Source organism: Salmo salar, chromosome 14 (genome assembly GCF_965601325.2).
Source record: "Salmo salar chromosome 14, fSalSal1, whole genome shotgun sequence".
NCBI lineage: Eukaryota > Metazoa > Chordata > Actinopteri > Salmoniformes > Salmonidae > Salmo > Salmo salar.
This window is the reverse complement of record NC_138304.1, coordinates 71,312,770-71,328,131: the sequence shown is the minus strand read 5'-3', so window position 1 is coordinate 71,328,131 and position 15,362 is coordinate 71,312,770. Positions and strand designations below refer to the sequence as shown.

General features: G+C 47.7%; 1 protein-coding gene across 2 annotated transcripts in view; it reads left to right on the top strand.

Annotated features, from left to right (window-relative positions):
* The window catches only part of LOC106570138 (protein capicua homolog), a 35,947-nt gene extending 21,070 nt beyond the window's left edge, over positions 1-14,877 (top strand). The window contains exons 8-20 of one of the 2 annotated variants that reach the window (XM_045694664.2): positions 75-250; positions 550-688; positions 1,636-1,718; positions 1,995-2,454; positions 3,274-3,410; positions 3,579-3,739; positions 5,279-5,841; positions 7,052-7,275; positions 7,454-7,599; positions 10,307-10,458; positions 11,484-11,627; positions 11,982-12,107; positions 12,282-14,877. In XM_045694664.2, coding sequence (XP_045550620.2) covers positions 75-250; positions 550-688; positions 1,636-1,718; positions 1,995-2,454; positions 3,274-3,410; positions 3,579-3,739; positions 5,279-5,841; positions 7,052-7,275; positions 7,454-7,599; positions 10,307-10,458; positions 11,484-11,627; positions 11,982-12,107; positions 12,282-12,568 — 2,798 coding nt within the window. In that variant the 3' untranslated portion in view covers positions 12,569-14,877. Of the gene's footprint in view, positions 1-74; positions 251-549; positions 689-1,635; positions 1,719-1,994; positions 2,899-3,273; positions 3,411-3,578; positions 3,740-5,278; positions 5,842-7,051; positions 7,276-7,453; positions 7,600-10,306; positions 10,459-11,483; positions 11,628-11,981; positions 12,108-12,281 lie in introns of both variants that reach the window. The other variant, XM_014142175.3, reaches the window with a different exon arrangement.
* Positions 14,878-15,362: the final 485 nt, after the last annotated feature.

The following is a 15,362-nucleotide window of genomic DNA, read 5'->3' as shown; positions in this document are numbered from 1 at the left end:
TGTCTGGGAAACCAGCCTTGTTTAATGTGTATGTGGTTTTACTAAGACTCTTTCTCCCCCCTCCTCCTCCATAGAGCCCGAGTTAGTGTCTCAGGGCATGGAGCTGAAGGGTACGTCAGGCCCGGGCTGGCCTGGGGGCTCTGAGCATCATGTGGGGGCCTACAGTGGCCAGCTCCCTCGCCCCCGGGCCTTCTCCCAGAGTGCAGTACACAGCCTGGAGAGGAGGGAGCGGGCCAGAGATGTGGAGAAGGTACAGGACTGATATAGTTAGTGGCATCCCTTTTTCTTCTGTTCTACCTGTTTTGTGCTCCATTTTCCACTGATCCTTTTTTTTGTATTTTCTTTTTTCATATTTTTCCATCTTTCTTCTCTCTGTTTAATAATAGTTCTACAGTAAAAGACTGCGTTACAGTACATCTCAAAGCACTTAGCATAGTAACAAGGGAACTCACCCACTTTTACTACCAATGTATGGCGCCCACACCCAGGTGATGCACTGCGGTCAATGGAGCCGTGGAGCTAACTTCTGGCACTGCATTTCTCACCCAGTTGTGTCAAGAAGGGACCGGCTCGTTCCGCAGCCGCCCCCCTACTCTCTCCCTGGCACAGTGTGGGGGCAGCGAGGACGTGACCAGCGACGAGGAGCGCATGGTTATCTGTGAGGAAGAGGGGGACGATGATGTCATGGGTGAGGTCACAGTCATATTTAGGGGGTGTTGGTAAATTCGCTCTCGAGTGCCAGAGTGGGCTCAGAGGGCGCTCTGGGCGTTCGTAAATTCAGAGCGTTTTCGCTCTCGGAGCGTTCAGAGCGCACACTGGTCGCTCTGGCCGAGGAGTAGGGATGATCTGAGCGTTCTGACCTCACAACGGTAGTCAAGCACCCAAGCTAACTGGCTAAAGTTGGCTAGCTACTTCCAGACACAAATGAGAGAACACCTCACTCTGGCCATTTTACTCTAGAGGGTTTGGTGACTGTAACTGTGCTGCTTGCAACAATTAAATAACTTTTTTTTGCCGACGTTTACTGACACCGTTCATATTCATCGGGTGTTGCACATTCGTAAGTTCATCAGTTATTCTGCGCTCTGGCACACTAGGACGAGAGTGCTCTAAAATCGGAGTAGATAGCCAGAGTGAATTTACAAACGCACCCTTAGTGTGGCTACCATAGAATTAGGAATTAGAATTTAAAAAATAAATGCAGGAAATACATCACCAATGCCTCTACTGCCATTAATTCCAATTAGACTGGTTTGGATTTCTCCCTGACCAAAATGGCTGCCATTATCATCCCTTTCTGGAACTTTGAGGGTTAATGACATAGCTCCTCTAGTAATTTAATAGGATCTCTATGATGTCCACTGTCGCATTCATAGAAAAATAATAGATGACCTATTCTGTTTCTACGGTTTTAATACCGTTCCTGTTCTATGCCTCCTCAATGTCTTGCACATGTAGTCTGTAGATGTTTTACAACGGGAATCATCTGACAGGTAACTCATTTCCCCCTAGCTGGGTTGTTGGTTGTCTGTCTCATATTCGTCCATTTTTAATGGCACATTCCCTATTGTTTCATTACTGTCTTTACTGTCCTATCACGTCTGATTGGACCTATTGCTTCCTCTTTATGTCCAGAGGACTCGTGCCCTGAAGGATCCATAGACCTCAAGTGTAAAGAGAGAGTGACTGACAGTGACGAGGACGAGCCGGATGGACAGGTACCCTACACGTTTATAGCCTCTTTAGCCTTTTGGACTGTAGGTGCTATTAACTAGGTACAATTTAGGTTTCATGGGTAATGGAGCTGCCAAATGAAGTAGCATTGTCCTACTGAATTTTAACGGATATCTAGTAGGTTCGATTCCTACTGTTTCTTCTCACCCATGCTAAGGTGGTGTGAGTCTGATCCAGGTTAAATTCTATGTTGGTGCACTAAGAGAGTTAATTCAGGAGGAACCTTAGTTAACATTTCTCTTTGATCTCTCCCCCTCCAGCAAGCCTTCCAGCCAGTGGTCCGTTCCTCTCTCCCCTCCTCCACCAACACCTCCCACGCCGACTCTCACTCCGACTCTACCAAGGGGGACACAAGGGGGAGCGACGGAGAGAGCTCTGAGAGGAAGAGAAAACGAGGGATGGAGGGAGGAGAAGAGGGAAGTGGAGAATCCAAAAGAGGAAGGGGTGGAGGGTGGCACGTTCCTTCTAATTCCATCCCTGGATCGGCGCCCAACACCTCAACCCCTGCTCTGGGTTATGGACTCACCCAGGTGCTCGGTGCAGTCCGGATGGCCCCCACCATGGTGACCAACGTGGTATGCCCCATCACCAGCATGCCCATCCCCATCGCCAGTAAGCCAATGGAAGGCTCCATTGCCCTCAGTGCCCTGCCTGGGGAGAAGAAAGCCACGCTTCTGATTGGAGGACCGGGAGCAGGAGGCGGGCCTTTCACAGCAGGGGGTGGGTACTTGTCCTCGTCCTCTCCAAATCCCGTGAGTGTGGGGCCAGGGGGGCTGCAGGTCACCAGTCTAGTGCTGGGAGGTGCTTTCCCCAACCAGTCTATACAGCTCATAGCCCCGCCTCAGCCTATTTTAAGCTCCACCCACAGCAGCCTGCCACTCCCCCTCCCCCTGCTGCAGCCCCAGTTCCTTCCTGCCGGTTCTCTCATCCCCCCTGGCGGTGCCAAGCCTGGCCTCACCCAGGTGCAGTACATCCTGCCAACCCTGTCTTCTGTCAGCGCCAACCCCAAGAGCACCTCCCCCCAGCTAACCCAGCAGCCAACCGGCGTCCGCATGCTGCCCTCCACTCCGCCCACACATGTCTCCCTGGCCAATGGAATACATTCGGGGGCAGGAGTGGAGATAAGATATGCCACAGTGGGAGGGGTCAGCCCTGGAGAAAGAGGTGAGAGAGAGGAGAGATTGGCCGACAGGGATGGAAAAGGGGAGGACCTACGGAAAAGGGGAGGGTACTTTGTTATATACAAGGTGATATGTTTACGACCATCCAAAATTCCTAAGTCTAAGTTTTATTTTTTGGGGGGAAGTTAGTTGAATGCTCCTTCAAGCCCAGAATAAGTGTAACCCTCTGTTTAGTCTAGCACTTTAATGTTACCTGTCAGTGAGAGATTCATCACCTTATGGTTGTCATTAGTTATCATGTCAACACGGTCTTACCTAAACCAACATCTCTCTCTCTCTCTCACTCTCTCTCTCTCTCTCTCTCTCTCTCTCTCTGCTCTCCTCTCCTCTCTCTCTCTCTCTCTCTCTCTCTCACCAGTCCAAGCCCAGTCTCCAGTCTTGCAGAGCAAGATGTTGGTTCCCATGGCAACAGTGAGAACCAGCTCTACTCCTCAGCCCAGCTCCCTGGTGGCTCCTCCCCTTCCTGTGCAAAATGGTGCTCTACCAGGAAGCAAGGTAGCGATTATTACACACAAGCATTACATACAATATAACAGCAACTTTCCCGAAATAATGTGTTGCTACTGCGGGAGTAATGACCCACAACCCATGCTCCAAGCAGCTGATGCATGGGGACCACTAGCCTCTTGGCTGACCTGTTGATGTGTGTGTTATCCTGCACAGATTATCCAGATCGCCCCCATGCCGATGGGCCAGACAAATGTCCACTCTGCTGGAGCAGTGCATCCTGGGAGTCCCTTCCATGTATCCATGGCAACAGCCACTGTGATGACTCCGGGCATCACACCCCCTCAGACCGTGTTGCTAACCTCACCTCCAACAAGGTACTCACTTTAACCTACGAGAAACGTCTGATTATGCAGTATATTATACTGATCAAAAATATACATAAGCACAACATGCTTTATTTAACTAGGCAAGTCAGTTAAGAAGAAATTCTTATTTTCAATGACGGCCTAGGAACAGTGGGTTAACTGCCTTGTTCAGGGGCAGAACGACAGATTTGTACCTTGTCAGCTCGGGGATTTGAACTTGCAACCTTTCGGTTACTAGTCCAATGCTCTAACCACTAGGCTATGCTGCTCATGTTTCATGCGATGAAATAAAAGATTCAATACATTTTCCATATGCACAAAAAGCTTATTTTTCTCACATTTTGTGCACAAATTTATTAACATCCCTGTTAGTGAGCATTTCTCCTTTGCCAAGATAATCGATCCAGCTGACAGGTGTGGCAAATCAAGAAGCTGATTAAACAGTATGATCATTACACAGGTGCACCTTGTGCCGGGGACAATTACAGGCCACTCTAAAATGTGCAGTTTTGTCACACAACACAATGCCACAGATGTCTCAAGTTTTGAGGGAGCGTGCAGTCGGCATGCTGACTGCAGGAATATTCACCAGAGCTGTTTCCAGAGATTTTAATGTTCTTTTCTCTACCATAACCCGCCTCCAACGTCGTTTTAGAGAATTTGGTAGTACGTCCAACCGGCCTCACAACCGCAGACCACGTGTATGGTGTCGTGTGGGCGAGTGGTTTGCTGATGTCAACATTGTGAACAGAGTTCTCAATGGTGGCAGTGGGGTTATGTTATGGACAGGCATAAGCTACGGACAACGAACACAATTTCATTTTATAGATGGCAATTTGAATGCACAGCGATACCGTGACGAGATCCTGAGGCCCATTGTTGTGCCATTCATCCGCCGCCATCAGCTCATATTTCAGGATGATAATGCTCGGTCCCATTTTGGAAGGATCTGGACACAATTCCTGGAAGCTGAAAATGTCCCAATTCTTCCATGGCCTGCATACTGAGGAGACAGCTCACCCATTGAGTATGTTTGGTATGCTCTGGATCCACGTAGAACACAGCGTGTTCCAGTCCCCTCCAGTATCCAGCAACTTCTCACAGCCATTGAAGAGGAGTGGCACAACATTCCACAGGCCACAGTCAGCAGCATAATCAACTCTATGCAAAGGAGATGTGTTGCACAGCATGATACTGACTGGTTCTGATCCATGCCCCTACCTTTTTTTAAAAGGTATCTGTGACCAACAGATGCACATCTGTATTCCCAGTCATGTGAAATCCATAGATTAGGGCATAATTAATTTATTTCAATTGATTGATTTCTTCAAATGTACTGTAACTCAGTCAAATCTTTGAAATTGTTCCGTGTTGCGTTTATATTTTTGTTCAGTGTATATGTCCCACTATTACTTTCACGTGGTTTTAATGACAACAGAACCTCTGCAGAGTTTGAGTTTATTGTGGCTGTGCCTTTGTCAATTGACCTTCATCAGAACAATGTGTACATAGCTGACCCTCCTGCATTTTGGCTCTCCTTTACTCTAGGATCACTTATGTCCAATCGGGCACCGGAGTTGTCTCCACGGCAACAGTCCAGACCCCTCCCTCTCCAGGCCCCGCCTACCTGCCATCGTCCCTGGCGACCCTGGGCTTCACCGCCATCGCCCCGGCCGGCCAAGCCCTTGTGCACCCTCTCGTAGCAGGCCAACCACCCTGGCTAGCCCCAGCCCTTTCCCCTGGAGCCCCGGGGACTGGACGTCAACCCCTCACCGCCATTTACCCGGCCCAGAACGTCACCCTGGCGCCAGATGTGGTTTCCATGACCTCCGTGCCCCCCAATTTGGCTCAAGAACTGTCCGGCCAATCATCACGCTCAGCTGTCGGCGTCCAGGGTTCAAAGGACGTGACCCGGTCACATGAAGAGGGAATGCCACACCTGACTGCAGAGATGGAGCACAAGCCACAGGTGGAGGGCCAGGCCCAAAGGAAGACCAAGACACAGATAAAGAAAGAGAGCATAAAGAAAGAAAAGATGACGGAGGATGTCGAGGCACATAGCAAACCCGGTGCTAACTCAATGGGTACGTCCAGCAGCAACACACCAACAGGTACGTCAAAACTGTAGTCCGCCTGCCCTTACTCTGTACCCTTTCACCTCCCCTCCTCTCTCACCTCCATCTCTCCTCTCCTCACTTCTCTGCTTATGGCCTCTTCTGCTATAGTTGCCTCTTTTATAACTAGCTATGCTACTATATACACTATATATACAAAAGTATGTGGACACCCCATCAAAATAGTGGATTTGGCTATTTCAAATTTCTGCCCTGCTAGAGCTGTCCCTTTCATCTGTGCAGTTATTGTGAAGTGGAAATGTCTAGGAGCAACAACGGCTCTGCCGCGAAGTGATAGGCCACACAAGCTCACAAAACGCGTTGCACATACAAATTATCTGTCCTCGGTTGCAACACTGAGTTCCAAACTGCCTCTTGAAGCAACGTCAGCACAAGAACTGTTTGTCGGGAGCTTTATGAAATGGGTTTCCATGGCCGAGCAGCCGCACACAAGCATAAGATCACCATGCGCAATGCCAAGCGATGGCTGGTGTGGTGTAAAGCTCGCTGCCATTGGACTCTGGAGCAGTGGAAATGCATTCTCTGGAGTGATGAATGACGCTTCACCATCGGGCAGTCCGACAGACGAATCTGGGTTTGGCGGATGCCAGGAGAACGCTACCTGCCCCAATGCATAGTGCCAACTGTAAAGTTGGGTGGAGCAGGAATAATGGTCTGGGGCTGTTTTTCATGGTTTGGGCTAGGCCCCTTAGTTCCAGTGAAGGGAAATCTTAACACTACAACATACAATGACATTTTAGACGATTCTGTGCTTCCAATTTTGTGTCAACAGTTTGGGGAAGGCCCTTTCCTGTTTCAGCATGATATCTCCCCCGTGTACAAAGCGAGGTCCACACAGAAATGGTTTGTCAAAATCGGTGTGGAAGAACTTGACTGGCCTGCACAGAGCCCTGACCTCAACCCCATCGAACACATTTGGAATGAATTGGGAGGCCCACTGCGAGCCAAGCCTAATTGCCCAACCTCACTAATGCTCTTGTGGCTGAATGAAAGCAAGTCTCCGCAGCAATGTTCCAAAAACTAGTGGAACCCTTCCCAGAAGAGCGGAGGCTGATAAAGCAGCACAGCGGGAACTCCATATTAATGCTCATGATTTTGGAATCAGATGTTCAACTAGCTGGTGCTTTTGGTCATGTAGTGTATTTTTACTAGGAATCATGAGCCACTGTCGTGTCTTTTTCTGCAGGGAGTGAAGAAAATGGTGGTCGAGCCAGCCGCGTGAAAGAAGAGAACACGGACGATGCCAGAGATTATGCCAAAGAGAAACAGACAGACGTGAATGGAGAGAGGGAGAGGGGAATAAAGATGGAATGTGGGACACCTGAACCAGAGAGGTCCAGGGAGACAGATGATTGGCCCCACGAGGGCCACAACAAAGGGGACAGCGGCAACGGGGGCCACAGCAAAGGGGTAAGAGACGACTCTAAAGATATTGCAAGAGCAATGGAATTAATTTGTTCATCGTGCTGCAAACGATTATTGCGACGCAAACAATTATCGCAAACACTTATCAAGGACGAGGCTGCTGGTATGGTTACTGATCCTTCCTTCTTTCTCTCTCTCTCTCTCTCTCTCTCTCTCTTTCCAGGCTGGACCGAGGGAACCTCCCCACCTTCCCACAGGACAGGACACTCCTCCGCCTGCCCCACAGACTGCCAGGGACGCGCCCCCCTCAGCCAAGAAGACCAAATTCCGCCCTCCGCCACTCAGAAAGCCCTCCGACTCCATTGACAAGTGAGTGGCAGGGATTGGGGGAGGGGGCAATGGGAGGAAATTAAAACGTCACCATAGTTGAAAGTAAACGTGTGTTGACAGTTATGACCAATTGGAGAAGATTTTGTAGCCAGGGAATCAGCTGGTTGGAGCTTGTTGCTTACATCAGTAACGTTGAGGGCTCGATCCAGACCCGGCGCCGGGATAAAGTGACTAAGGGGGCAGTTGTAATCGGCGAGCGGGCTACATTTCTGGGGGGGTTCTTGCATTGGAATTGTATTGAATTCCGCTTATATCACGCCACGCCACACCACAATAAACATAACGTTCACATGCAGAGACTCCGAGATCAGAGTGCTTTTGAAGTGACAGGTTGGAAATCTCCCCTCTCTCTGCTGCGCTGTATCAGCGTAAAATAGGGGCTTTCTAGCAGTCGTAAGCGCAAATATTCAGGAGGCAGGCAGGTAGAGGTGTAAATGAGTGTTGGATTTATTTACACAGCGCTGGTGTTTGAAAGATGACGGTGGTATTTACAAATATATATACAAAGTTCAAAATAAAAAGAATCTCATCAGGCAAAACCTGTCTTAACCAATAAAGCATTGGTGGGGTCTACCAGGCTGAAATACAACCTCCCCTTGAGTTACCCAAACGTGAACGAACTAGAACATCCCCAAATGGGCACTTAAATACATTTGGCCTGTCCTATTCTTGGCACGCAGGCCAGGTATGTCCACACAGGTGGACTCCAGTCAAGTTGTAGAAACATCTCAAGGATGATCAATGGAAACAGGATGCACCTGAGCTGAGTCTCATAGCAAAGGGTCTGAATACTTATGTAAATAAGGTATATCTGTTTAAGAATGTTAAATACAATTTAAATTGAAAACATTTCTAAAAACCTGTTTTCGCTTTGTCATGTTGCGCAGTTTGTGAGCTCTCCAAACAACGTTTCCTTTTGGAGAATGAGAATGGTATGAATATATATTATATTGAATGAATTATCAACATTTCCGTAACCAAACATTCTAAATGAATGGGGGAATATGTAGACATTAATAGTAACTTCACTGATAAATATACACTGAGTGTACAAAACATTATGAACACCTGCTCTTTCTGTGAAATAGACTGACCAGGTGAACGCTATGATCCCTTATTGATGTCACTTATTAAACACACTTCAATCAGTGTAGATGAAGGGGAGGAGACAGGGTAAAGAAGGATTTGTAAGCCTTGAGACAATTGAGACATGGATTGTGTGTGTGCCATTCAGAGGGTGAACGGGCAAGACAAAAAATACAGGTGCATTTGAACGGGGTATGGTAGTAGGTGCCAGGCGCAACCCTTCTGGGTTTTTCACGCTCAACTGTCTCCCGTGTGTATCAATGGTCCACCACCCAAAGGACATCCAGACAACTTGACACAACTGTGGTAAGCATTGGAGTCAACACGGCCAGCATCCCTGTGGAATGCTTTCGACACCTTGTGGAGTCCATGCCCAGACCAAGTGAGGCTGTCCTGAGGGAGAAAGGAGGGGTGCAGCTCAATATCAGGAAGGTGTTCCTAAAATGTTGTACACTCTTGTGTATATTTCACAGGGCATTGCTAAACATTGACAAACAATTGACACAATAAAACAAATAGTGCGGCAGAATTGGCGCGAGTCATTGTGCAATAGTGGAGAGAGACGTTGCTATAGCACCTCTTCGCCACACCCCCCCCTCCCCATTCTGGCCCCAACATATTTAATGATGCTCACGATCCTCGTTCATAAGCAGTAACCTCATAAACATTGTCAGGACGTAGCAGTGGACATTCCCCCTGCAACTGAAATCATTACCGCTCAGTATTTCTATCCACCCACATTAAAGGTACACACTACCCAAACTAATGGACATGTTACAGCAAGGCAGAATGGCACATTCCAAACGAGCACTGGGTACATGATACGTATTGACCAACATGTCATGTCCATTTGGTGAATGTAGATTGGCAGAGCAAATAAAGGAAGATCATAGCATAGCCCTGAGCTAGATGAACACTTTGCCCAGGACCTTAACACTGTCCATTAACCTTTTGGCTCATCAGGGGCTTTGTTGAAGCAGTTTAGGAAGCATCCTCTCCCGAACGATGACCAGCGGACACTGGGGGTTGTCTCCAGAGCCCCTCAGCAGTGATGAAACTTCCATGCCACACCCAGGAACATTTTGCGGTGTCATTTTTCCTCCAAGCCCGGGGAATGGGTAAGAGAACGCCCTGTCTTCTCCGGGCTCGGGAGAGAGCTTGTCATAATCAATCCAGTGTCAGTCAGTGTCGGGACGAAAACCTCACACACTCCCATCATAGGAGCAAGGAGACATTTTTGCATTCAATATGGCACCCGACCGTTAAACTTGACCCCGCCTTTTATAAATCAAAATGAAATATTAAAGGCGGGGGCGTATCACGTTATTCTCTTAGCCTACCACAGAGATGAGAAGCCTTTTTTTCACGCTTTTTATGGAAACCCAGAGGAGTCATACCTAACCGCCTCAGTGGCTTTACATAGCCCCCCTACACACACCGCGCAGCGCTCTGTCCATTGTGCTGATACCATTCAGAGAAACGGAGGAGACACACATTTGAAGTGAGGGGGCTAAGCCCTTTTTAGCTTCCTGGTGGAGTCGGGTACGGTTCGATCCCAACATGGGCCTCATAAAATCTAACTATATTTCAACTGTACCAGGGCTCTGTCGGGGTCCTATTTCGAGGAGCGCTTTGCCGAGCTGCCAGAGTTCAGACCAGAAGAGGTGCTGCCCTCTCCCACCCTCCAGAGTCTGGCCACTTCCCCCCGAGCCATACTGGGCAGCTACCGGAAGAAGAGGAGGAACTCCACAGGTGAGAGAGAGACAGAGAGAGACAGAGAGAGACAGAGAGATAGCATTAAAAATGAAACATGGGTTTACAAATTTAACCTGTCCGCTATAGTGGAAATTTGACTTGGACAATAGAGAGTGCAGCCTCTTCCATATACATACAGAAATACATAGAATCAATTGAGAACAACACCCCATCATACACCCTCCCTCCCCACCCACACAAAAAGGTAATACGTTCATGTCAGGCAAGGCTGTGACTAGGTGGCAGTTCCACCTAGTCCGACCCTGCTCCAGTCATTGCGCTAACGCTAGTTAGCAATGGCTCGCGAAAGTACCTCCAACTTCCTCCATAGCATGACTAGGGAGGATTTGTCCAACATATTCAAAAGAAAATGTATAAATAATCTAGCACAGCCACTAAAATGAATTTGAACGGATTTCTTTCCTCCGTCAAGACCAGAGGTACATTATAATATTATTCCATGTTCTATTGGATTCTGGGGTTAAAAACGCCTTCTCTTCATTCTATATCTCCCTCCTCTTTCTTCACTCACTCACCACCACCTCCCTTTCCTCTGTATCTTCTTCCTCCCCTCCTCTTTCTCTGTCTTCCTCCTCCTCCTCCCCTTCTGTATCATCCTCTTCTCTTCCTCTGCCCCTCTCTTCCTCTCCTCTCTTCTTCCTCTCCCCTTCTCTTCCTCTCCCCTTCTCTTCCTCTCCCCTTTTCTTCCTCTCCTCTTCCTCTCCCCTTCTCTTCCTCTCCCCTTCTCTTCCTCTCCCCTTCTCTTCCTCTCCCCTTTTCTTCCTCTCCTCTTCCTCTCCCCTTCTCTTCCTCTCCCCTTTTCTTCCTCTCCTCTTCCTCTCCCCTTCTCTTCCTCTCCCCTTTTCTTCCTCTCCTCTTCCTCTCCCCTTCTCTTCCTCTCCCCTTCTCTTCCTCTCCTCTTCTCTTCCTCCTCCTCTTCTCTTCCTCTCCTTCTCTTCTCTTCCTCTCCTTCTCTTCCTGCTCCTCTCTTCCTCTCCTCTTCTCTTCCTCCTCCCCTTCAGACCTGGACTCGTCTGCAGAGGACCCCAGCTCTCCCAGGAGGAAGACTGCAGCTCGGAGCCGTCTCTCCAGCTGCAGCTCGGAGCCCAACACACCCAAGAGCGACGTCAAGTGTGAGGGGGACATCTTCACCTTTGACAGAGCTGGTAAATAGTGTGGAGCGCACGGCAGTCTGTCATATGTTATGTCTTGTGTCCTAAATGGCACCCTATTCCCTACATAGTGCACTACTTTTGGTAGACCCCAATAGCTTTTTCCTTAGTTACTCCCTTCCTCCTTGCATTCTTTTCTCACTCATTACTTTAGATTTTTTCGTTACCTCCTCTTTTCTCCATTCTTCCATTCCCTCACTTCTCGCAATCACCCTTCTCTCCTCTCACTCCCTCTTCATGTTACTCACTCCTCTCATCTCTCTCTCATCCCTCACTTCTCTCAATCACCATCTTTCCCCCTCTCTTCTCTCCTCTCATCTCTCTCGCATCTCATGTATCCTTCTGTAGGTGCTGAGTCTGAAGATGTCTTGGGGGGGATGGACAGAGTGCCGTACTCCTCTCTCCGGAGGACTCTGGACCAGCGCAGGGCTCTCGTCATGCAGCTCTTCCAGGAACACGGCTTCTTCCCTTCAGGTAGCCACCCGGCACCATCTGCTTCTCTCATTGACTAATGTAGCAGAATTGTTTACTCTCATTGGTCACTTTGTATACTGGCTTTGCGGTTGAGCAAGACCAGATTCCAACCAACTAGTCTCTGATACAACCACTCGAATGCTGCACTCATCTGCTTTCCCTCCTCTCCTCTAGCCCAGGCCACTGCAGCCTTCCAGGCCCGCTACTCAGACACCTTTCCCTCCAAGGGGTGTCTGCAGCTGAAGATCAGGGAAGTGAGGCAGAAGATCATGCAGACAGCCACACCTGGAACCCCTGGAATCTCTGAGCCCGGCGGGTCAACAACAGGGGTCCCGGGGTCAACAGACTCCACCTCCGCCGCCAACGGCTCCTCAAATACTAACACTGGAGATGGTACAGGGACGGAGCCTGGAGAAAGAGGGAGGAGTCCCGAGGAGCCCAGGAGTTTGGGTAAATTGTAGGAATGGAAAGAAAGAGGGATGGAAAGAAGGAGAAAAACAAGAGAATGGAGTAGATGGAGAGAAAGTGACAAAAGAGAGTGAGAGGGTTGTTGTGACCCACTGCATGTCCTTGTACATGTAGTAACAGGGCTTCAGTATCTCGTCGGCACAGTTCTGTACTGGCCGTACCCTCAGCACATTTGTAGTTTGATACAGAACATCCTGTGGTACACACAATTCTTTCTGTCTCTCTCGCACATACACACACACACCCCACCAACGCAGACTGTTACTCTTGGGTGGCAGTCACAAGCACTGTCACGTGAAAGACACAACGGCACGTTGTAACAATTTGTGCGGATGCAGTTTGCCATTGACTTGACTTCCCTCCCTCCACTCCTCAGCACAGTGGTTGGGATGTATCCAATGTAACCTCCACTGAAACTCCACAGCCCCTCTATGCTGCAACAACAGACAGCACTGAAATGGACTCACACACACAGTCTGTCAGTCTACTCAACATTCGCCTGACCAAGCCATTGGCCTGCACAGTTTTTAGCGATTGTAGAAAGTGAGTCAAGCATGGATACCATTTGCTCCCGATAAAGGGAGGCGGGACTCAGTGTGACAATTGACCCAATCCCTGGCCCAATCAGTTATCACTGTCACAGACAGACTTGAGTTCCTATTGGCTGGAGAGGATGTTGTATATTGGGGTTTCCCCCCTTGTGGACGCCATTATGAGATATGAAATATGTAAAGATTGAAGGGTGATGCGTGACAAAGCAACAAACTCAACAATGGTTGGCTGTAACAGAGCACAGAGAAAGGCTGAACGAGACGATCGTCCATTCATTGGTCAACTCGAGTGGAGGCTGCGGATTCCACCAAGGACACCGGAAGCAGATGATGCGACATGGCTCACTTGGCTCCCAAGTGAGAGTTCACAAGCAAAAGTAGATTTTGAATCAACTTCTAGGAGTCACCCAGTGGATATGTTGTTTTATCTTGTATTGTTGCAGTGGAAATAACACGTTTTATGTGGCCTGTTTTCTCTCTTGTGGCTCTTATTGGTGTTTCTCCAGCATAAACTTATATCAAAGGGGTTTTGAAACAGCCCACGCGAGCCCTCTTCTAAATTTTACTTTGGGCCATTTCCCCTCTCCCATGACTTCTCAGTAGACACATAGAGGGGGCAGGCAGTTTGTTTTTAAATGTTGAAATCAGGTGTTTGCACAATGTGTGGTCTTGTGACTGCAACTTAAATCAGGAAAGTATTGTTTTTAGAGATTGTTTCATAGAAATAACCTTGTTGTTATCAATCCCCCCTCTTCCATTTCTAGCCCCTTTCCTTCCCCCCTTGCTTCCACTCCCTGCCCCTCTATCCAAGTGTTGTTAGAAAGTGCCCTTAAGCACTGGTCCAGGGTCAGTTCTGTTATGTAGCTCAAGATGGCTCTGGTTAGGGTTTAGTTCAGGGAAAGCAGATCCTAGACCAGCCCAGTAGGGCATTCTCTGGAGCCCTCTCTCTTCCCTCTCTGCCACTTTATTTTTTCCTTATTAAATGGTGCAATACGATATTTGGAATGGGTGGGTTATGTGGATCGGTGCCATAGATATTTACAGTACAGTCAGAAGACCCATTCTAATAACAATGGCATAAGAAGAATGAGCTGAGATTACTATATTTGAAGAGATAGAGCGTAGCTAACTAACTAAAGTCAAAGAAATTCAAATAGCACTTTTTGCCTCTTCACTTGTTTTGGGAAGAGTTGGGGTAGTTATGGATATACCTTTATTTCTCTGTATACAGTTGGATGTGTGAAAAATATATATATATTTCCATATGTGCATATAGATGATGTGTGTGTTTGCGCACATGCATGTATGGAATCAGCCACACCCAGATTCCTTCACATACCATACAATAAGACATTATCAATCATATGTTCTTCAGGTATTCTAGAGGCAGTATTTTTACAGTCACAAGGACTATTATATGACATCTTGATTTGTTATATTAATGAGATAGTCCAAGATCAAAGACATAGAATTTATCAAAGATTTGTTGAATCTTGCAAAGGTGAGGCCTGAAATGATTCCATGAACATGCATGTGCGCACGCAAACACACAGACATACATACACACACATGTATGCGTGTACACTGTATGATTGTGCTTAAAATAAACTGTCCTTACTTTGGAGAAGGAATTTTAGAATGAGAGAGATGAGTGTTAGCTCATAAACAGGCATGTTGACCATGTGCAATATTTCTAAACAAAACACACAAAAAAAACTAAATATTGAAAATATTAAAGACCTAACACAATATCCTTTGTCTTTGTTCTGAGTCAGATTAGTGAATGTGAGTGTGCTGGTATAATGGAATCCATCTCTGTACAACTGACCCAAGATTCCAACGGAATTACCCCTGTAAGGTCTGTAATAACAAATAACTACTTTATGCTATGTGATGTAGACACCCCCATGTTTTGCCTAAAGGTGTGAGCCCGTACTGATAATTGAAAGGATGACTAGAAGAGAATCTGAATTCAGCGAACGTCAACCAGTGACTCCCCAACACAGTCGACTATGGTTGCTTCCACAAAGTGAAATCACCAGTATTTTGAGATTCCCTTTGTTAATTGATTTTCCATACACAAGTAGACATCTCACGCCTGTGCCATCAGTCATTTTAAAGTGGGATTACCTGGAATTACCTGCAATTACAATGTCAAAGAACCTTCCTGCCAAGGCAGGTGGCGATATGAACTCATAATCTCCCGATCGTTCATCCACAACTACAGTTGGCAGAC